General features: G+C 40.7%; 1 protein-coding gene across 1 annotated transcript in view; it reads left to right on the top strand.

Annotated features, from left to right (window-relative positions):
- Positions 1-22,917, top strand: part of Appbp2 (amyloid beta precursor protein binding protein 2) — a 46,711-nt gene that overhangs the window by 8,764 nt on the left and 15,030 nt on the right. The window contains exons 2-6 of the mRNA XM_034505185.2: positions 9,528-9,616; positions 10,789-10,940; positions 11,700-11,823; positions 16,140-16,308; positions 21,621-21,710. Coding sequence (XP_034361076.1) covers positions 9,528-9,616; positions 10,789-10,940; positions 11,700-11,823; positions 16,140-16,308; positions 21,621-21,710 — 624 coding nt within the window. The remainder of the gene's footprint in view (positions 1-9,527; positions 9,617-10,788; positions 10,941-11,699; positions 11,824-16,139; positions 16,309-21,620; positions 21,711-22,917) is intronic.

Below are 22,917 nucleotides of genomic sequence, written 5' to 3' on the forward strand. Positions count from 1 at the left end.
AAAGACTGGGAGTGTAGTAGTGACTTTATAGATTGTAGGATGTGACGATGGTTAACAAATGCCTCCCCCATTTATTCTTTGAAATGTAAATATACATTTTTTTCATTTATCCTCCTCTGTCCCCACCTCCCTTCTCTCCCAGGTCAACTCCTTCTGTTTCCCTGTTTAAGAAAAGAAAAGAAGAAAAAAAAAGGAAAGAAACAGCAGGCCTGCAGGGATATCCACCATACAAGGCCTAAAAAGCTACAATGACTGGGCATAAACCCTTACTGCAGCTGGATGAGGCAATCCAGTAGGAGGAAATGGGTCCCAAGCACAAGCAAAGAGTCAGAGACTCCACTGCCATTGTTGGGAGTCCCACAGGAACACCAAGCTATACAGCTATAGGGTATATACAGAGGACCTGGCTCAGACCCACACAGGGTCCCTGTTTGTCACTACGTTTTCAGTGAGCCGCTGTGACCACTGCTTAGTTGATTCAGTGGCTTGTGTTCTTGTACTTCCTCTGCTCTGCCTAGTGGCCTAGTGTTTGCTGTGGGTCCATGCGTCTGCTCCCATCATTCACCTCTCTGGAGACAACTGATGTGAAGACAATAGAATCTATGAGTATAGCAGAGTATCACTAGGAATCATTTTGTTGACTTTTTTTTTTTTTTTAACTAGTTGTGTTTGGTTCTATCCTGACAAATACCTTCTTAGAGTAATGCTTGTTTGTCTTGAGCCTGCTTCTGGAAGAAAGCACACTGTATCATGGGAAAAAACATACTGAATAGAATTTGAATGAGAATTCTGAAAGAGCTCCATGAGGAAGTAACGTGTTAGTAGAGACAACTTCAGTTATAAATTAACCAAAGAATTCTGGTGCTTGTGCTTAATGTGGTGCAGTGGCATATATACCCAAAAGTCAGAACCGGAAGAGCTAAGAAGGTAGCAATGGGGGCTGGAGGGATGGCTCAGAGGTTAAGAGCATTGACTGCTCTTCCAGAGGTCCTGAGTTCAACTCCCAGCAACCACATGGTGGCTCATAACCATCTTTAATGAAATCTAGTGCCCTCTTCTGGTCTTTGGGCATACATATAGAAGACTGCTGTATACATAATGAATAAATAAATCTTTAAAAAAAAAAAAAAAAAAGTAGCAATGTAGGATACTAGGCCAAAAGAGGGAAAAAAGGTGAAGGCAGATGACTTTCAGGAGTTGGTTACATTCAAGATTTTGGATTATGTTCTAAATGCATAAGAAGTGCAGTTATAAAGAAGATTTAAGATGGGAATGGTATATTTAGGGTGATTTTGTTGTTTTTTGAGTTAGAGTGTCTCCCCATGTAGCTTCAACTAGATTGGAACTTGCTGTGTAGACTAGGCTGGCCTCTAGCCTCTGTCCTTTCAGGTGCTGGGTTACAGGCATGTGTCACCATACCCGCCCAATTTATAATTTTTGTTGTTAGTTTTTGGGTTTTTTTTTTTTTTTTTTTTTTGGTTTTTGGTTTTTGGTTTTTTCGAGACAGGGTTTCTCTGTGTAGCCCTGGCTGTCCTGGAACTCACTAACTCACTCTGTAGACCAGGCTGTCCTGGAACTCAGAAATCCACCTGCCTCTGCCTCCCAAGTGCTGGGACTAAAGGCGTGCGCCACCATCGCCCGGCTCTTTTGTTTTGTTTTTGAGACAGGGTCTTACTAAGTAGCTTTAGCTGGTCTCTAACTCAGTGTGCCCACCCCCATTTGCTGTTAGTGTGGTTGAAGGGTCACAAGGGTGATGGAGAGACCAGGTCTGCCAGACTGTTAACAGTAATGGAAGTAAAGGAAGGTGGTGGAAGTGGAGGGTCTGAAATACAGATTACACTGCAGATATGTAAACCCTTTAATGTATTTAGTCTTAGCCAAATTCCTGTACACACAGATATATTGTGGATATATTCACTCTTACCATTATTCCACCCATTCTGTTGTCATCCCCATGGTGGCTGAACCTCTGAAGGAAATGGTACCCTGGGGGGGGGTGTAGAAAGATACTAGCTTTTTATTGAAAATTTCAAAGTTTTATGTGTGCGTATATATTGTATATATGGTTAGACACACAACATTCAAATAGAAGTGATACTACTCCAGTTTGGGAGGAACTCACTTTTTGTGTATCATGGTATCCTTGGTAACAATCTCCTCTCCTTTAGACAAGTTTCTGTGTGTGCATGCTCATGTAGTTGCTTTAATTATTTCTATGATTTTTAAAATAGTTTTTCTTAGTCGTTTTGGGCTTGATTCCTTTTTTGTTTGCTTGTTTCCTTTTCTTTGATACGAGGTTTGGCTATGTAGCCCTGGCTGTCTTGGAACTCAATATGTAGTAGACCTCCAGCTCACCGAAGTTCACTTCCTCTGCCTCCTGAGTGCTGGGACTAAAGGGGTTAAGTCACCACACCCAGTTTGCACCCAATTTCTTTTATATTCTTTACTAAAATTTCTTTGTTTGTTAGAAATTAGACTACATTGATTTGCATGCTAATTTGATGTTAAGACTAAGCTGTTACTTTCTGTTTGTGATTGATTTTGACTGGGCTTTGGGCCTGCCATGCCAGTTCAGAATCCCATGGACAAGGAAAGCTTTCGCTCTTTTCTGTAAGGCTCCAAGTTGTCTGGGGTTGGAATTGGCTTGCATTGTCCAGGCAATAGTTGTCTTCAGTTTTATTACAGAATGTTTACTTTGGTTCCTGGAAACCTTTGCTCTTAAAAAACTTGATCATTATTACACTGTAATCTTAGTACTCCTCATCCCAGCCAGAGGATTGGAGGCTAGTAGATCACACAGTTCAAGGCCGGCCTGGGCTATATGAAATTTAGTCTCAAAAGGCAACAAAAGCCAAAAATTCCCTCTTAATCAGGTGTAGGGGTGATATGTAGAAAAGGGCACCTGGTCCCGGTCCAGCTTGTCCCCGGGCAGCCACCATGTTCTCACTGCTCCTCAGCTCTGACCAGGGCTCCAGCTAGCTAGATGCTCAGGCCCTGGTACCCACGAGATGCCAGCGTGGGGGATTTGCAGAGCCATCCCCCACACTGTATCCACAAAGATCGGCTGAACCCCAGACAATATCTGCCATCCTTACATTACCCGACATGAGACTTAAAGCTTAATGATTATCTAAAGAATTTATATATTTAGAAATGCTCAATTAACAAGATGCCCAGACAATTAGAGTTGTTACCCAGTATCTAACCTTTTGATAGAAATTGCTACCCAGGACAGCTTTTGACCCATCTGTGGTTCTCCATGGCTGATAGCCACCTTCCTCTCCTCCCCTTACTCTATTTCTCCCCTCCTCTTCCTCTCTTTCTCTCCCAGCCCCACCTCCTCTTCTACTGCCTAATCGAGCTCCACTGAGAATACAATGTAGCAGAATAAGTATCCTGCTACAGTCATTTTTTTTAAGCTAATAATTTATCAAGCAGATATCTGTATATAGGTAAATCCTACTTTGGAAACTAAAACATCAGGGATACCGTTTACTCCTGGGCCCTTGGGTGAGAAGAAAGAGAGGGAGCCTTAGAAAAACAGGCCAGGAACAAGATACTGTAGTGGGAGATATTTGAATCTCCAACCTGAATAGGACTGGTCAATGAAAACACAACTCAGTAATTATAAATATATTCTGTAAGCTTAGATTGGGCAGATACCCCTACACTGTTCCCCAGCTATGAGACCCTTATAACTTGAGGGTTTTCCAGACCCTGCGTCTGTCCTTCTACCTCCTGCTTCCCAGTCATCCTCTCCTTCGTCCTCTGTTGTCTTCTCTCTCCTCTCTTCTCTTCCCAGTCGTCCTTCAGTCGTCCACCCTCCTGCTCTCTTCCCACCAGCCTTTATATCTCCACCTCCCCTTCCTCTGCCCAGTCACTGGCTCCAGACTTTATTTTATAAATTAAGCAGAAGGTTCACTAGAAATCACCTGTGTAATGACTCACACCTCCTCTGCAGCCCTTCACAGGAAAGGGGAATTAGTATCAAAATACAAGGCCGTGGCAATCCACAACAGGACACAGCTAGTGAAGGAACGGATTGGATAGTGCAAACTTAGACAGATAGAATTATTTTTTATTTACATTGGTGTTCTACTTACATGTATGTCTGCGAGGGTGTCAAATCCCCTGGGATTGGAATTACAAAAGTTGTGAGCTGTCATGTGGGTGCTGGGAACTGAACCGAGGCCCTTTGGAAGAGTTTTCTTTATATTTTCTTTAAAGAGAAAAGAAATCTATTTACAAGGGCTTTAGGGCAGCTGGAGGAGATGAAGGCCTTGGGAGAAAGGGAGGAGCCGAGTAGGTAGAAGGTCCTTGTATTTCTTTACCCCTGTCCTCCTTTCTCTTCCCTCCTCACATCTAGTTAGAGTCTCTTTAAAAGTCCACTGTAGCATTGAGACCGGTAAGGGAGGGCCTAGAGCTTGGAGGTAAGGATTCACTTATCTCTGCCCTTTGTTCTTGGGGTCTAGGGCAGAAGCCCCATTTCCGCTCCACTTGGGTCTCCTGGATGCATGTGGAGGGTGGTTGGGGCCCTCAGAAAAAGAGTGGGTGGGTATGATGTCAGGTACCTGTCAGTGGAGATAAGGAGGTTCATGGTCATATTGTGTGTCATCCTGTCCAAATCCCCCCAGCACCTCAAGTAGGGAAGGACAAGAGTTGCTTTGCTGAACTGTTGGATGATAAGGTCACCAGGATCAAAATTGAAGAGGGGTCAGAGAAGTGAGCGAGCATTTGCTGAGGAGCTGAGACACTACAGTTCATCAAAGAAGCTGTGGACCTAGGCTTCTAGTAAGCAGAGCCTTGAGTCAGGTGTGGGCTCCAGAAGAGCCAGGTGGCTATAGGTATCATCTGAGATTTAGATACCTTTGTGCAGGCATGAGCTTTTATGTTGGAGAGAGAACTCACTCTCTGTGTAGTTGGGGTTCATCTTCCATTCTTGGGTTGGTGTTTCTAGTACCATCATCTCTATGAAGTAGTTTACCTACTGTCCCCAGGGAACATGAGCTGTCCAAGTAGAGGGCAGTCAGTGTTTAACCAGTATTCAGCCTCTGACCACATAATTATAGACAAGGCTTAATCATTGACCCTAAAGATGAGCTCTAGAGAGCAGTAGTACCAAAAACAAATGCAGGAAACCCTGGACTTCACAGGGAAATAGTAGTGTCGAGATCCACCTGTAGGCTCTGGGCTGACATGTACAGTGTGAATTGATGTAGCCAAATTTTAGAACTGCTGTGTGTACCTTAACCTAGATATAAAGGTATTCAGCTCAGCTTTTGGGCCATGTGTCCCAGCACCAGATTTAAGTACGGCTCATCTTTTTGGAGAGCAAAGGTGTCTTGATTAGGATTTTATTGTTGTGAAGAGGCACCATGACCAAGGCATCTCCTTTTTTTTTTGTTTTTTTTGTTTTGTTTTTTGTTGTTGTCGTTTTTCCAGACAGGGTTTCTCTGTGTAGCCCTGGCTATCCTGGAACTCACTCTGTAGACCAGGCTGGCCTTGAACTCAGAAATTCGACTGCCTCTGCCTCCCAGGTGCTGGGATTAAAGGAATGCGCCACCACTGCCTGGTGACCAAAGCATCTCTTATAAAGGACAACATTTAATTGGTGCTGGTGTAGTTTCAGAGGTCCATTATCACTCTGGTGAGAAGCATGGCAGCAGCTAGGCAGACATGATGCTGGAAGAAGAGCTGAGAGTTCTACATGTTTATCCAAAGGCAGCCAGGAGGAGGGCTGACCTCTGCACTGGGCAGAGCCTGAGCATAGGACCTCAAAGCCTACCCCCACAGTGACAAACTTTCTCCAACAAGGCCACACCTTCTAATGGTGCCACTTCCCATGGGCCAAGCATCTTCAAACCACAAAAAGGAGAGATGTGAGAAAAAAGGGAGGCAGAGTCTGGGAAGGTGTGTATTGAATAGTGAGAGAGGAACTGGACCTCATTGGAAAAGCAGGCAAGAAAACATGGAATTAGAGTGGAGGAGAGCACACATCTCTGGGTACCCTAAGGCCTTACCTTCTTCCCATGGAGAAAAAACAACAACAACAACGCCATGGCCTCACACTATGGCAGTAGTGCATCTTGAATATAACCATTAGCCACTGGTTCTTGTACCTCTTGTCCCAACCTTGTTGATGGGCAGCAGTTCCCGTGTGCCAGGTATGTTATTCCAAATGAGCCATGTCATGATATCCTCTTAGGAGCGCTCTGGGTTTTGGTCTAGGGTGAATACCACTGTGGTCACCTTTCCACTGTCACAGGCAGCCTTACTCTTGAGTGACAGGAAGTTAGTATAAGTAAGGTTTCTATGCCTCTAGCCATGTCCCTCGTGCCTGCTTCTATCACCTAGCTCTGCTGGTGGCTGACACCCCCCCCACGCACACACATGCACACCCATATGGCCCACCAACACTTGGCTGCAGGGATCAGCTGCTGGGCTCCTGCTTCTTCCAGATTCCCCGTCAAGCTCCCCAGTTCATCTTCTTATTAGATCTCCTTGTAACTAATTCTTGTGTATGCTACTAATTAGTGTTACAGGTTTTTATTTATTTATTGTAGTATAGTGGTGTTTTATATTAATGAACATTTTAGGTTTTTGGTTTTTGAGTCTTACACTGTAGCCCACATTGACCCAGAACTTACTGAATAGCTTTTATTAGCCTTGAACTCATGACAGTTGTCCTGCCTCAGCTTTTTGAGTGCTACAGGTATAAGCTAACATGCCTGCTATATTTTAGAATTTTATGTGATCATTTATCTCCTTGATATTTTTGCCTGGGATATAATGGTGACAAAGTCAATGTTAGCAGGTTGCTTTTAGGAAACCAGAGGTCTGTTTCAAGTGTCTTTTGCTAAGAAACTCTCCAACCTTTGGTTTTTGTTCTTTGTTGAGACACGGTTGCTTCACTGGCCTGGAGCTCACTAAGCAAGTCGGATAGATTGGTTGGCCTGCGAGTCCCAAGGATCCCTCCAGGACCCACCTGCGGAGTGCTGGCATTACAATCAGGGCCCACCACTGTCTTTCACAGGGCCTCTGAAGTTAGAGCTCAGGTTCTCGTTTGCACTGGCTACCACTTCACTGTTGAGCTAACTCTCCGGGCCTAACTTAATTTTTTAACATTTGGAAATTTGGAGTTGTTGAGTTAGCTCAGTGAGTGTAAGCCCATTGTTGTCTCCAGAACCTGTAGTGGAAGGAGAAAGTGGTTCTGGAAGATGTGCTTGCGGTCACACACAATAATTATGAATAAAATTAAAAAATAAAAGTTTTAGGGATTAGATAATATTTTTATCAAAAGTTGGTATCTCCAACAAATTTTTAGTCTGCCAATTGTATTTTTTTACTTTGGGATAAAATCAGGATGAAACAAAGTTAATGCAATTAAGTTATTACCCCGTCTGGTAATTTAAATAGGAATCCATTTTATCTAGAAAAGTGAAATGTCTCAGTGTGGAAAACAGTCACCGTGATTTCCAAACTCACAGAAGCAGCTCCCTAAATTAATTTCAAATCCTAGTTAGTAGGATATACCAATTTTCAGTTAAAGGATATTGTGAACTGCACAAGATGTACAATTCAGTTTGTTTTTATTTAACTGCCAAGTACAGGTAAAATGGTTATATAATTAGTTTTCATTTTTTTATTTTATAAAAGTAAGTCTAAGGTTGATAATGATGAGCCAGTTTTGGCAAGGATTTTAGAGGGATCATTTTTATGTATGACATGCATGCATAAATGCTCATCTGTGTGTGCATGTGTGTACATGTGTGCCATGGAACACTTGTTGCAGGTGTGTATGGAAGTCTGAGGACAAACTTGGGTGTCAGTCCTCACCGGCCTTGTTTTTCTGCTGGGTGCTGGTTTCCTGTCTCCACCTCCTATCTTCCACATAGAGTTGTTGTCATTACAGCCTCAAAAACTCACCCTCAAGCCGTGTGGCAAATGCTTTAGCCACTGAGCCATTGGAAGCTAAGTTTGTCTTAGTGGGTTTTTTGTTTGTTTGTTTGTTTGTTTGTGTTTTTTTGGTGGGGGAATATCTGAGTATGTTGGTTACTATAGTTTTGGTTCTGTTTTACATTATTTTGCCCATAAAGTTGGAATTTGCTTATAAAGTCTCAGCTTTATTTCTCCTTAATTCTGTAATGCCTAATTGTCAACTCAGTGTAACTGACTATCAGTAGTAGCCCTTGTTTTTCTGGTACAATAGTCATTTCCAAGATGAACAGTTTTCTGCTTGTGAACCAGATGTAAGTAGTAATTTAAACGTCCCTCTCCTCATCAGCACTTGTTGGTCTGTAGAATGTGTTTTCACTTTCCTCTTTCATGTTGGAGATGGAACCTAGCGCTTAATCTGGCCTTTTTGTGTGACTGATGATCTTATGCCCAAGAGTATGCTTAATTTGTAGTTTGCTTTCCTGCACAGAATAAACTGCCTTCCTCTCTCTTTTTTTTTTTTTTTTTTTTTTTTGCAACTAATGTTCTCATCAGTTAAATATTAAGGAACTATAAATACAAAGTGAATTAAGATGACAAAATTTTGTTTTTGTATGAGTGTTTTAACTACTTATATATCTGTGTACCATGTGTTTGCCTGGTGCTGAGGAAGCCAGAAGAATGTGTTATGTCCTATGCCATTGGAGTTACAGACAGTTGAGAGCCACCATGTGGGTGCTAGGAATCAAACCTGGGTCCCCTGAAGAGCAGCCAGTCTCTTAACTGATGAGCCACCGCTCCAGCCCTTTTTCATATTTGTTTCTCTTTAAAGCTGTTTTTACAATTTGTGCCCTTATGTGGAACTCAGAAGACAGTTGAAGGAGTCAGTTCTCTTCCTTCACCCTGTGACTGAGCTCCCATTATCAGGCTGAATTACAAAGCTCCTTACTCACTAGGCCATCTTGGCAATCCCTAAATTGTTCTTTAAAAAAAACAAAACAAAACAGTTCTAACAAGTCAGACTATATGAGTCCTGTCATCCTTGGATCTTTAGAATACATGTACTGTATAGTGCTTGTGAAATTTATGCAAAACTAAACTGAGGGTTTGAAATGGGCTGAAGGGCCCAATGTAGCATCTTGACAGGCTCTGCTTTCTAGATACTGACCTTGCTGTTAGTGACTTAAAACTATCTGGTTTTGTTTGAAGGAAAAAAAAATTTCTCAAATAATAGTCTTACATATATACCACTCCTGGTATTTTACCAGGTTCCAGATGCTTCTGTTTCACAGTAGTAATCCTGAACAATTATGTACAATTGTTAAAGTTTTTATATGTTACAGAAATTTATTCATTTTTCTTTATGGAGCTGGGCAGTAGTTAATGCCTTTAATCCTGGCATAGGCAGATGGATCTCTGATTTCAAGACTCACTTGGTCTAGACTTGAGTTCCAGGACACCCAGTACTATATACAGAAACCCTGTCTAAAAAATAAAAATTCCTTTACTTATGGTCCATTATATTCTATCACAAAGTTGAAAGTTAAATTAAAAAGTTTGAAATAATTATTTTTGTGTTTTTATTATTACAGCTTTACCAACAGGGGCGCTTATGTCAGCTGGGCAGCGAATTCTGTGAATTGGAAGTTTTTGCTAAAGTTTTGAGAGCTTTGGATAAAAGGTAAACTTGTGTGTATGTGTGTAAGCTTTCTTGCTTGCTTGCTTCCTTGTCACAGGTGGGTCAAAATAGCCTTGAACTTGCTGAACTTCTGATCCTCCTGTCTATTTGAGTGCTTGGATTACAGATAAGAGACAGGGTCTCAAACAAACAAAAAACCCACTACCACTACAACAGTAAAACCCAAAAACCTACTAAAATGTGTATCACACAAAATTTGCCACTTATATCATTTCAAGGTCTAGAGAGATGTCTCAGTGGTTAAGAGCACTGGCTGCTCTTCCTGAGGACCTGGGTTCAGTTCCCAGCAACCACATGGCAGCTCATACCTGTCTATAGCTTCAGTGTCAGGGCTTCTGGCACCCTTATGCAGACATACATACAGGCAAAACACTAATGGACATAAAAATAAATGATTAAAATTGCATATAATTCAATAATATTAAGTACACTTACCTTGTTTAACTACTAATAATAGGCATTTCCAGAGTGTTTTCACTATCAAAACAAAAATTACGAGTAGACAGAAGCTCACCACTGAATGCTATGATAGCAAATTCCATGGTCTGGGAAGTATAGCTCAATGAAAATTCTTGAAGAACAAAATGATACTGATAGCCACACTTTCTATATGGTGGAAGTAGGTCAGAGAACATGCTTTTACTTTATAAATACACAGAACACTTACTGAGGGGTCAAACTGTTTGGTTTTGTTTTGAGGCAGGGGCTCATGTTTGGGTGTTGGTCCTCACCTTACACCTTACTTGAGCCAGTATCTGTCTTAGTGTTCTCTGCTACCATTTGCCAGGCTAGCTGACCTGTGAGCCTCTAGCAAGTCTGTTCATGCCTCCCATGTTCCTCTAGGGTACACTGGGATTACTGGCATTTGTGCTGCTCTGTTCAGCTTTATGTGGGCCCTGCAGTCCAGACTCGGGTAGTCAGGCTTGTGAGGCAAGCGATGAGCCGTCTCCCTAGCCCATTGTCTTTTCATTTTGCAATATATGTGATTTGTTTTTTACAGCCTTAGATTCACTGACCTTATTCTGGTGGGGAAACAGATACATACATACATACATACATACATACATACATACATACATACATAATGGAGGAGTAGCTAGCTCTAAAGGGATATGATCAGTGGCCTCTCAAAGAACCACTTTTCTCTTTTGCAGACATTTGCTCCACCACTGTTTTCAGGCTCTGATGGACCATGGCGTTAAGGTTGCCTCCGTCTTGGCCTACTCCTTCAGCAGACGGTGCTCTTACATAGCAGAGTCAGACGCTGCAGTGAAGGAGAAGGCCATCCAGGTTGGCTTTGTCTTAGGTGAGTAATGGCAAAGGAGAGAAATTTTATTCTGCAGTGGTCTTGTAGTTAAATCTAACTAGAAGGTTTCTTCCAAGAGTTCCCAGTCTGTACAGGCAGGTTGTAAGCAACTGTCATACCTACTACCTACCTACGTGTGGCCTACTCAGGTTCGGTCTGTATGTCCTAAACCTTTGTGGCCTTCTAGCCCAAGCATAGTAATGGCAGCATTTACATATGAGGAAGTAGACTTAAAAGAGTTGAGTAAGTGGACCAGCCCACAGCTCTGAGTGAGCTCTGTTCAGCGTGAGTTACGTCTGTGATCCCAAGCTTGTCTTTCTACAATGTCAGGACGTCACCAAATTCTTTAGCCACTTATTAGTTACTGTATGCTGTGGCACGGGACATAAATCTTTTCAGGGCCCTGTTTTGGTTTTCAGTTCCAAAAGTAGTTATTTTTAATTTTGGGCAAGCTACTGTAAGGATAGCAGAAAGATCACTTTATAATATCCTGGAAAAATTTATACATATAGAAAAATATTGTATGATAATTTTGTAACCTGAGTAGTTTCACAGCTGTACAGAGTTAAAAGTATGTTTTAGGCAATTATTTATTTAAATTATTATTTCGTCCTCCTGTCCCAGAGATGAGACTTTTTAAAAGTTAAATATATAAGATGTTAATATTTTGGAGTTTTTAGTTCAAGTGTTTATTGTAAGCGTGTCTCTAGCTTTTAGGCATTTACTGAGTCATTTAATGTTGCTGCTTTTGTTCTTCAGGTGGCTTTCTTTCCGATGCTGGCTGGTACAGTGACGCCGAGAAGGTCTTTCTGTCCTGCCTTCAGTTGTGTACGCTGCATGATGAGATGCTCCACTGGTTTCGAGCAGTGGAGTGTTGTGTGAGGTGAGCTGAGCAGATCTGTGAATAAGTGCTGCTTAGTTACAGTGCTGCTTAGTGCTAGTGGTTCGGTCTCAGAATTCTGTCCTTGACCCAATAGTTGAAGTGATTAAATCTTTATATCATGGTTTCATTAGTCTCATCCCCTCCCCCCCTTGAAAAACAAACAAATAAACAAACAAAAAAGTGTGCAACATCCTAGCCTATTTTTCTTTCTTCCTTTTTTTCTTTTCTTTTCCTTTCTTTCTTTCTTTGTTTTGTTTTGTTTTGTTTCGTTTTTTCAAGACAGGGTTTCTCTGTGTAGTCCTGGCTGTCCTGGAACTCACTCTGTAGACCAGGCTGGCCTCAAACTCAGAAATCTGCCTGCCTCTGCCTCCCAAGTGCTGGGACTAAAGGCGTGCGCCACCACCGCCCGGCCACCACTGCCAGGCTTGGTTTTTTAATAAAGTAAAAACTTGCTTGAATGTTGGACAGGAAACAATGTGAACATAGACTTAAAGAGAATCAGAACTTCGTATCTCAATTTCCTGAAGTCCAGAGGTAAATAGAAATGAGAAGTTAAAAGAAAATAATGGTATCTCAGTTTCTGAAAGAAAATAGTATATATAACTCACTGAATTTTTAGGACAAAGAAAATCTGCCAAGACCCAGCAGGTCTAGTGTATACTAGTAGATACCCTGTGAATCTTAGAAAGCAGAGCCTTTAGTAACCTCTGAGTCAGTCACTAGCAAGGGGCATGGCATCCCTAATCAGATACTGCTTCAGATTAGTCACAGTCTGCCTACCCCTCAGTCCTATGCAGAAGTTGTCGGTGCTTTAGCAAGCTCAGGCTCTGTCATCAAGCAGGAGGAGCAAGAATGGCTGACAGAGAGCTGACTGTGTGCTACAGCTCACAGTGATTTCTTAATTAGCTTAAATCCAACTAAGTAAAATAGGGAGATGGAGGTAACTGTTGTCAGAAATCAGAATTGAGACATGGCTGCTTACCTAGATGTTAAACCCATAAGGGAATCTTATGGAAAGTTGTACATTATCAATTGGAAATCTGGATTAAAGAAACAAATTTCTAGAAATGCACAAACTAAATGATGATAGAAAAAAATTGAACATCTCAACAGACTCATAATAGGTCGAGATTGCAAATTTCTATTAACAAGTAGAAATTGCAAATTTTCTTATCAAAGAAAATCCAGGACCAGAAGATTTTGCTGGTGAATTGTTTCAGGCATTCAAAAATTCATCCCAAACTACTAGAATACTGAAGAAGAGTCCCCCTTCCCAACTCATTTTATGAGCTCACTATGACCCCATTAATGAAAGCCCAGGAAAAACATCATAAGAAAAGACAATTAGAGACTGGTACCTCCTTAAATATAGATCAGAAATCCTTAACAAAATACTAACAAATTAAACCTAAAAGAATATCTAAAACAATTTATACTGTGATCTTAAAGTGAGATTTAAACCAAGAATGCAAGAGAATTCAACATACAAAAGCCAAGCAATATATTATACCATTATAATAGACTGAATATGATAATATTTTCAACAATGGACGTTGAAAAAGTACTTGACAAAGTCAGCTGTCCTTTCTTAGTAAAAGCATGCAGAAAGCTAGGGCTAGAAGAGAACCTCCGTGCTATGACGAGCATTTATGACAGACTGACAGGGCGTGGTGGTCTATGCCTGTAACACCAGCCTGAGCCATATAGCAGGACACGGTCTCAACCAGATAGGGTGATACTGTGGGGAGGGCTAGGGAGGAAAAACAGTTAACTTGGTAATGCGCTAGATATTGTTCTCAAGGATCAAGAGAAAGATAAAGGATGATGTCTTCTACTAAAAGTAGTCAATATTATGTTGGAATTTGTAGTCAAAGTAGGCAAGAAAAGGAAATAAAGAACATCTGAATTGGAAATGGGAAAAGGACTGTATTCATTGAAGTCAGAGACTTGTGACGGGGCCCAGGACTCTAGAGGTGGAGGTATTGGCATTGCTGAAAACAACCCAAACCCCTACAAACTTTGCAGAGGACAGTATCAAGACACAGTTTCACTTTTGTAATCTTAGCACTCTGGGGACGCAGCAAGATCCTGCCAGTCTTCTCTCCTGCACCCAGCTTGTTCTTACTTACTTACTTTCAGATAGGGTCTCAGTATATATCCAAGGCTGGCTGGAATCAGTTTTCCTACCTGAGCCTTCTGAGTGTTAGTACAGGGCTATACCATCATTCTCACTGATACTTGCTCAAATAAAGACAGTCTGCAGAATGGGAAAGGGTACTTGCAAATCATGTATTGGATAAGGATCCAATATCCAGAGCGTATCAAGAAGTGCAGTTCAACAGCAAATGACCCAAGTTTTTAAATAGACAAGGGACTTTAGTAGACTCTTTCCAAAGAACCTGCATAGACTGCTGTTGTGCATATGAAAAAATGTTAGTAGCAGAACTGTAAGTGTAACTTAAGGGAACTAAGTCGAACGCATTAGAAGGCACCACTTCATGTGTACCAAGGCCATGTAGGATTTTGTTTTAATGAGCTAAAGATGTTAGCTCAGGGGCAAGAGCTTTGCTCAGCATGTTTCCTATCCTAGGATGGATTTCCAGCAATGCCAAAACAAGCAGAAAGTTAGTGGTATCGAGGATGAAGGGAAACTGCAAACCTTGCGCACTGTTGCTGAGTATAAAATGATGCAGCTGTGCCGTCTACAGTTTAGCAGCTTCTGAGACTCTCAACATAGAATTACCATATGGCCCAGCAATTGCATTCCATGGTGCATATGCAAGAGCAGGGCTGGAGATACGGCCCAGTGGCTAAGACTGCATACCCGTTTCGTTGTGTTTTAGTTTTTTGGTTTTTGAGACAGGGTTTCTCTTTGTAGCTCTGGCTATCCTGAGACTTACATTGTAGACCAGCCAGGTTTTGAACTCAGAGACCCACCTGCCTCTGTCTCTGGAGGGCTGGGACTAAAGATGTGCTCTACCACTAGTCAGTTTATATTTTATTCTTGTCTAGGGTATGAATTTGACCCCCAGAACCCACATCACACCTCTCTGACATCATACATGGGTATACACATGTACACATAAATAGTAAGAAAACAAGCAGAGACTCGAGATTAGTATACTGTTTCACAAGAACTAGAAGGTGAAAAGAATCCAAGTCTTCATCTGCAGATAAAAAGATACTTGTTCTGTGTATACATGAGGTCACTCCATTACCCAGGCTGGCCTTGAACTCATTCTGTAACCCAGGCAGGTCGTTGCACAAGCCTTGTGCCCCAACAGCCCCATTCGAGTATCCATTGATTTTTACTCTTGTGTGCTTCTTCATACTTGAGTTCCCTCCTCAAAAAACAGTCATTCCACCCACCGTTCTAGAGCAGTGTGATTAATTAGACCTCCCTTTTTTCCTCTTCTGCAGAGTGGTAGGGAATGAACATAGGGCCTCACACATGGTAGGCAAAGGCTCTACCACCTAGCTATGCCTGCCTCTTGGGTGGTTTTGTTTATTCTTAAGACAGTTTCATTATTTAGGCCTAGCTCTGTGTCTAGGGTGCTGGTATAAATGCCCTGCTTGTTGTCTTTGAAATGTCATGCTTTTATTCCCTCTGGGTTCTAAGCATTTTCAAAAAATTGTATTGGCCCTATAGATGATTATGGCATTCAACCAGCAGTGTAATCGATAAGTATTTGTTCTAACAGCTATTCTTGTTTCAGATAGTCTGTAGATATATAGTCTACTACTGCCTAGAGTTTAGTCTGATCTAAAGCATGTCAATACTCTTTGGTAATTTGATTGTTAGCAGGCTGCACTTTATTTTGAGTAGCATACTCAGGATTTTCTGCCACGGGGGTAGAGGACAAATAGGTCTCACAGTTCGTCGTCGTTGACTTTGCCATGGTGGGCTCATCAGCAGGATGAGCATGACGGGAGCGGGGAGGCTGCTGAGGTACGCAGACGAGAGAGTAGAAGAGTGACGCTCGTGGAGCTGCCTCAGATTCATCTGTCCTCACTATTTTCTGTGTTAGATCTGAATTTGTAACAAAAAGGTTTTTGTGTGTTTGTTTGGTTAGCACATGTTGAGTACACAAAATATTTGAATATTTAGAGAGTGAAAGAAATTGGATCAGATTGATCACAGAAAGCTTTCAGTACTATCAGTGCCACGTTAGGTAAAATGGTTCTTTCAAATGCCGAAATGCAGCCTGTCTCTCGAATCTATATCTTGTCGTTTAGGTGCTGCTGCATCATTTTAAGAGGTTGTCAAGGTCACTGTCCTGCTAGCACCAACAGTAAAGGACTTTTGTGTTTTACAGGTTGCTTCATGTGCGAAATGGAAATTGTAAATATCATCTAGGTGAAGAAACATTTAAATTAGCTCAGACGTACATGGATAAGCTGTCTAAACATGGCCAGCAGGCAAACAGAGCTGCCCTCTACGGAGAACTGTGTGCGCTCCTGTTTGCAAAAAGCCACTATGATGAGGTAAGTCGGCTTGTTTTGAGACAGGGTCTGTTTGTAGCCCAAGCTGTCCTTGAAAATGTGGTATTCCGACTGACATCAGTCTTTTAAAAGTATTGGGATTGCAGACATGTGCTCACATGGTGAGATAAGCCAGTCTTCTATGTCTTCTAAATTGCATTTCATGTATTGGGTGGTCTTCAGGGTTATTTTTCTCTTTAGTTTTTCAAATAAGACTTAGATCAGGTATTGCAGAGCAAGCACAGGCTCATGATCCTTGTGTTTCTGCACTCTTGAGGGCTTCAGTCAGGTTAAAGGCCTGCACCACATTCCCAGCTTTCACATATAATGGTCCATGTAATAGATTTTATTTCAAAGTAGAAAAATTTCTAATGAAATACGTAAAAACCAAGCAGGAACGTTTGTGAGGTGGACCTTAGTTAAGTATTGCAAGTGAAATACAGGCCTTTTAAAGTTTTTGTGCAGGTGTTTGTCTGACCAACTTGCTTTAAGGGAAATCCTGATGAAGATTGAATCTTAATTAATGCATTTGGTATATCATTCTTGGTTAACTATTTAATCATGAGTTCAAACACCATAGCACCCTACCACAGAAATGTTTTAAAACTTCATATAGTTAGCATCTTTCTAAAAATGTTTTTGTACTACTTTGAAACAAAATTAGCGGTCTTAGCATTTTTATTGCTGTGATAAAATGCCATGACCAAGAAACAACTTTATTTCATCTTAACATCAGGGTAAGAACTCAAGGTAGAAGCCTGGAGGCAGGAGCTGCAGAGGCCATGGTGGAGTGCAGCTGGCTGGCTTGCTCTTTATGGCTTGCTCAGTGGTTTTTTGTTTGTTTGTTTGTTTGTTTGATTTTTTTTTTAGATTTATTTGTTTAAGAATTTATTTATTTATTTTGTGTAAATACACTGTAGCTGTCTTCAGACACCCATATGAGGGCATCAGATCTCATTATGGATGGTTGTGAGCCACCATGTGGTTGCTGGGATTTGAACTCATGACCTCTGGAAGAGCAGTCAGTGCTCTTAACCACTGAGCCATCTCACCAGCCCCTATTTATTTATTTTATGTATATGATTGTCGCTGCCTTCAGACACACCAGAAAAGGGCCTCAGATCCCATTACAGATGGTTGTGAGCCACCATGTGGTTGCTGGGAATTGAACTCAGGACCTCTGGAAGAGCAGTCAGTGCTCTTAACCACTGAGCCATCTCTCCAGCTCCTCAGCCTGCTTTTTTATAGTGCTCAGGTCCACCAGCCCAGGGATGGTCTCACCCCTATCAATCATCAGTCAAGAAAATGCACCATAGGCTTGCCCACGGGCCAATCAGGTAGGGCATTTTATTAAAGTTTCTGCCTCTCAGTGATTGACCTGTGTCAAGCTGACATAAAAACTAGATGGCACAGTCTCTTAAAATTATAAACCAGGTTTTGGGATCCAAGTCTGGTGAAGCTCTTATTTTTGTATCAGTTATTTTGAATAGCAGTGCTTCTTAAGTGAAACAGAAGAAATGGGGAGTTGCGGAAGATAACAAGTAATTCTTTTTCTCCGTCCCTTTTGGTCTTCCAAAATTTTTATGAGTGTGTTGTGAAGGGGTGCATATGCACGTGACTGGAGGTTGGAGGTCAGTGTTGGGGTGTTCTTTAGGAGCTGTCTACCTTGGGTGGGGTTTTTTTTGTAAGATTTCTTCTTCCTTACGTGTTTGCTTGTATGTCTGTATGTTACTATGTGCACATGAGTACAGAGTTTCCAGAGGAGGCTAAAAGAGTGTTGGACCCCTGTTAAAACAGGCGGTTATGAGCAATCTAGTCTGGAGACTGGGAACTGAATTTGGTTCATATGTAAGTGTTCTTAACCAATATGCCATCATGTGTGCGCATGTTTAGTATGTATGAGTGTGCATGTATGTTTTCACATGGGTGTGAGAGCATGTATGTGCAAGTCCAGCGTTTAGACAGGAAATCTCAATCCCTGTTCCACCTTGAGATAGTACCTCTCAGTCAAACCCAGGACTCATCAAAATGGGTAGTCTAGCCAGTCAGATTGCTGGGACAGAGATCCCCTGTCGGCACCTCCTGAGGCTAGAATTAAGTGACTCCCCCCCATGGCGCTCCCCCTACAAGCATTTAAGACAAATTCTCTCACAGGTACCTGGTACTCTGTGACGAGGCTCAGGTAAGCTACTTAATAGGCTCCCCCTGCACTGGGATAACTGCACACAACCTCAATGAACTTTTTGCCTGGGTTTTGGGGATTGAACTCTCAGGTCAACTTGTGCAGTGTGCACTTTACTCTGTACTATCTCCCTTGTCTCCCAAATTATTTTGTTTCTTGATATAATAGCAATTGTCACTATCCAGGATAATTTATTTTGCCTTTCTTTCCTTTTTTTTTTTTTTTTTTTTTTTAAGATTTATTTATTTATTTTATGTGAAGAAGGCATTGAATCCAGTTACAGATGGTTGTGAGCCACCATGTGGTTGCTGGGAATTGAACTCATGACCTCTGGAAGAGCAGCCAGTGCTCTTAACCCCTGAGCCATCTCTCCAGCCCTTTGCCTTTATTTTTAACTTGCTAATGACCAAGAAAAGATCATTTTTGTTTATTTTGTCTAATTCCACAGATGCTAGCTTATTGCCTGCCATTTGACCTCTGTGTCAGAGGCCAGCTCTGGCATTCTGGTTCTCTTAAAAGAGTATCAGCAGGGGCAGGAATTGGTCTTGTGAGAAATTAGGGTTGCTTTTTAATAATAAAGCAGTTATCTATCTTAAGTCTGTTACTTTGCTGTGGTAGCTGGCCTGTCTGAGTTCCTCTGAGTTCAAAAACTGCAGTCTTTGGTGTTTAGCGCCTTATCATAAAACATTGGGGGATTAAGTAAAAGGTTAATTGTTAGGATTTTTTTTTTCTTGTCCACAACAGGGGAGGAAGATTGGAGCAATAAACTTTTATTGAACCAAGAGAGTCAATTGCAGAAGGAAAAACTTTTACAAGTAAATATGCATACACTCATATCCATTCATATACAAATTTATGAACACACACTCATACACCTTCACGCAATCTAGTTGGGTCCGGCTACTTAGTTATCTCATAATTACATACTTAAACACACATCCATACCTACATATGCATATGTGGAGCAAAAACCCAAGTGCCAGTGCAGAAAGAACTCACTCATTCTGGATGAAAAATGAGTTCCAATCTTTACTGCATAGAGAGAGAAAAGTTTTATTTTATTATTATAAATTTATAATTTATTATTATAAATCCTTTTATTATTGCTAAATGAATTTAACCCAGGTCTGTAAGAAAAAACTTTGTCTTCTTTAGTAAGATTAAGCCTCCCTTGCTGGTCTATGTTGCTTTCTTAATTTCTAAGTTACTCTACTGTGCTGTCTTCCCCTTCCTCCTAATCTTGCTCTCTCCTCCTGCTCTGGTGTAATAATGCCATGCAATGTAACTGTTCCTAGTTTTTTTTTTGTACCCTTTCTAGGAGAATGGATCATATGCATTTACAAGCATCCTTTAAAAAAAAAAAAAACAAAAAACAAAAATTCACCAAAACTTCAAACATAACTTCAAATCACGAATAAGAAATTTGCAACAGAGATGTATACATGTGTTTTTATGAAGACTAGACATTATCTTACTAGCTTCATAGGTTCATGGAGAGTTAAAGAGCTTAATTTTTATATTTAAGTTGACACTGAAGTTTTGTATAGATAAACCCAGTTAATATTTTATCTTCTGTCCCTGTATCCACAATAAATTGTTAGTTCCCTTTTATGATGTTTGGTTAATTGTTTTACCACCTCTTTTAAGTTGTAAATGCCTACTTTCTGTCTCAGAAGCAATAAAACTATTGAGACTTGAAGATCATTAGAGTTCTAACTGCAGTATTCTTATCAGACAAGGCTCTAATCGTAATCCAATTACAGAGGGTTTAATAGTTACTAGTATAAATTTAGGAATTCTTATAGGAGCATCATTAAGAATTAAGAAGTCATCTGTTTGTCTATATAGCATCACTACAAGTCATTACATCCTCATTAATCTACAGAAATCTGCCCAATAGGGTGAGTGAACACCTAGTGAGATATATATATATATATATATATATATATATATATATATATATCATGTTTAATAATAACAGGAAGGCATATTAATACCAGGAATCTTTCCTAAGATATGGCCCCAGCCTTGCCTAGAAGGGCTCATCTGTCGTAGATTTACCATGCACAATGAAACCATCTCAGAAAGATCACCTCTTAGATTTTAGCCCCTCTGGGTGGCTCTGGTTTGTTTTTGTTTTTTTCTTTGTGTAGCCCTTGCTATCCTGAAACTCACTCTGTAGACCAGGCTGGCCTCAAACTCAGAGATTTGCCCACCTCTGCCTGTTGAGTGCTGGGATTAAAGGTGTGTGCTACCACTGCCTAGCTGTACCTTAGTTGTGTTTTTTTGGTTTTTTGTTTTTTTGGGTTTTTTTTTTTTTTTTTTTTTTTTTTTAATAAATGATAATAGTGCATGCCATGATGCTGTGGTATCAGCTAAATGTAAATGAACATGAACTGCTTATTAGAACAATAGCATAAAGGAGACACTACTAAACAGACAGTGTAGAGAACATCCGCGTGTAACAGCACATTCCTCTAATCCTAATACCCGGGAGGCAGCGGCCAGTTGGCTTGGAGGTCTCTGAGTTTGAGACCAGCCTGGTCTATATAGCAAGTTCCAGGCCAGCCGTGGCTACATAGTGAACCCTGTCTCCGATAGAAAGAGAAGGTGGGTAAAAGAGTGGGAGATGGGGTGGGGGAGAGAATGATAAAGTGTTATAGAAGGGAAAGGAGATAGAGGAAACAGAGTAGGACCAACGTCTAAAAGATGAGCTTGGTAGAGGAAGGGGAGTGCTTCTAAGGCCGTGGGGGATCCTGTATACAAAGGCCTCTGGGAAAAATAGAACATGCCTCATTTTCTGAATGTGTCTATAATATTGTTATTTAGAAAAACTGTGGTTTTGAGGGGGAGTGTTTGATAGGACTCTGAAGCTCACCTCCATTGAACTTAGGAAAATCCTCCTGCCTTGGCCTCCCTGAGCCTGGAATTACAGCACCACCACACATGGCTTCAGAAAACTGTGCATGTAAAAATAAAAATAGGGTTCAGCTCATACTTGCAAACAATTGTCTCAGAGAATTTCAGTTGTATTTTGTGTGTGTATGTAAGTAGTTGAACTCTTGTGGGGTAACTTCACAGTTTCATTAAATACTGTCATTTACTGTTCTCTCTCTTTTCAATTCTTTCAAAGGCATATAAGTGGTGCGTTGAGGCAATGAAGGAAATTACAGCAGGCTTACCAGTCAAAGTTGTGGTGGATGTTTTAAGACAAGCTTCTAAGGTGAATATGATCTTTATAACATAATTTAGTATAAAACTTACTTGGCTTTAAATAGTTAACCAAGTCTTTATAATAACTTACTTAGTTGATCTGTTAACTGGATTTGTTTTCTAAGCTTCTCTGCTTAGTGTTAGAAACTTAGTTTCTAATCAGAACTTCTCATGGCTGGGTCGTGACCCATGCCTTTAATCCCAACACTTTGGATGCAGAGACAAATGAGTTCTCTGGGGTTAACCTGGTCTATCTACATAGTGAGTTCCAGGAAAGCCAAGGCTGCATAGAGAGACCCTATCTCAAAAAACAAACTTACAAACAAAAAACAATCTCATCTGTTTAATCTATTTTTCCTTTATTAAAGAAACCTGTGAAAATACTTGTTTTGGCTCACCAAAGTTCACGTGACTATAATATTTGGTGCTAATTTGGCTTGAATGTTTGTTTTTCCTAAATTTGTGTAGTAACCTCAATTTCTTATTCAGAAATCCTGTGGGACCTGATGACATTTCTGTAGGCTGAGGGCCGGCACTTCCATCTCTCTCCCAGGATTGTTTTATTCAAGATAACTTGTTACATTTGACCTGTTAGACCATCTTTGGGTTTTTCCCCCCTCTAGTTTTTTTTTTTTTTTTTTTTTATCTGTAAATAAGTATATGAACTTTTGGAAGCTATTCATTAGTACCTCGCTTTGAATTTTCACACATACTCGTTGTCTAGAAGTTACTCACACTTGAATATGCCATTTTGGTTGGTTTTATCTTAGTTCAAAATTTTGGATTGGACGACACCACTGGTTTTGTGAACTACTGAAAAGTTGTTTGTTGGTCTGTAACCTTGGCTAGCCCTCAGCTTGCTACACAGTCATGATTGCCCTCAAGGTGACATCACTTTCTTAGGCTTCAGGCATGTCCTAGCCTAATCTCTCTTTAGAAGAGATTAGCAGCATATGCAGATAGATAGCATCTGTATGACAAAGATGTTAGCATGCTTAATTTGAACATTAAATATATTTATATGAAATAATAACATGCAAATTTTATATATGCACATGATATTAGAGTTTAGAAACTGGTAATCCATGTGGTTCAAAATATTTTTTAAATAATTGAAAACTTGAATTTCTTCTGTATATATGAAAATTACTGTGTGAGCCTGTGGCCATGATAACCTTATTCCCAGATCTTGTTTGGTCTCATACGTGAGTGAGGGA

The sequence above is a fragment of the Arvicanthis niloticus genome, chromosome 6 (genome assembly GCF_011762505.2).
Source record: "Arvicanthis niloticus isolate mArvNil1 chromosome 6, mArvNil1.pat.X, whole genome shotgun sequence".
In the NCBI taxonomy this organism is placed as follows: domain Eukaryota; kingdom Metazoa; phylum Chordata; class Mammalia; order Rodentia; family Muridae; genus Arvicanthis; species Arvicanthis niloticus.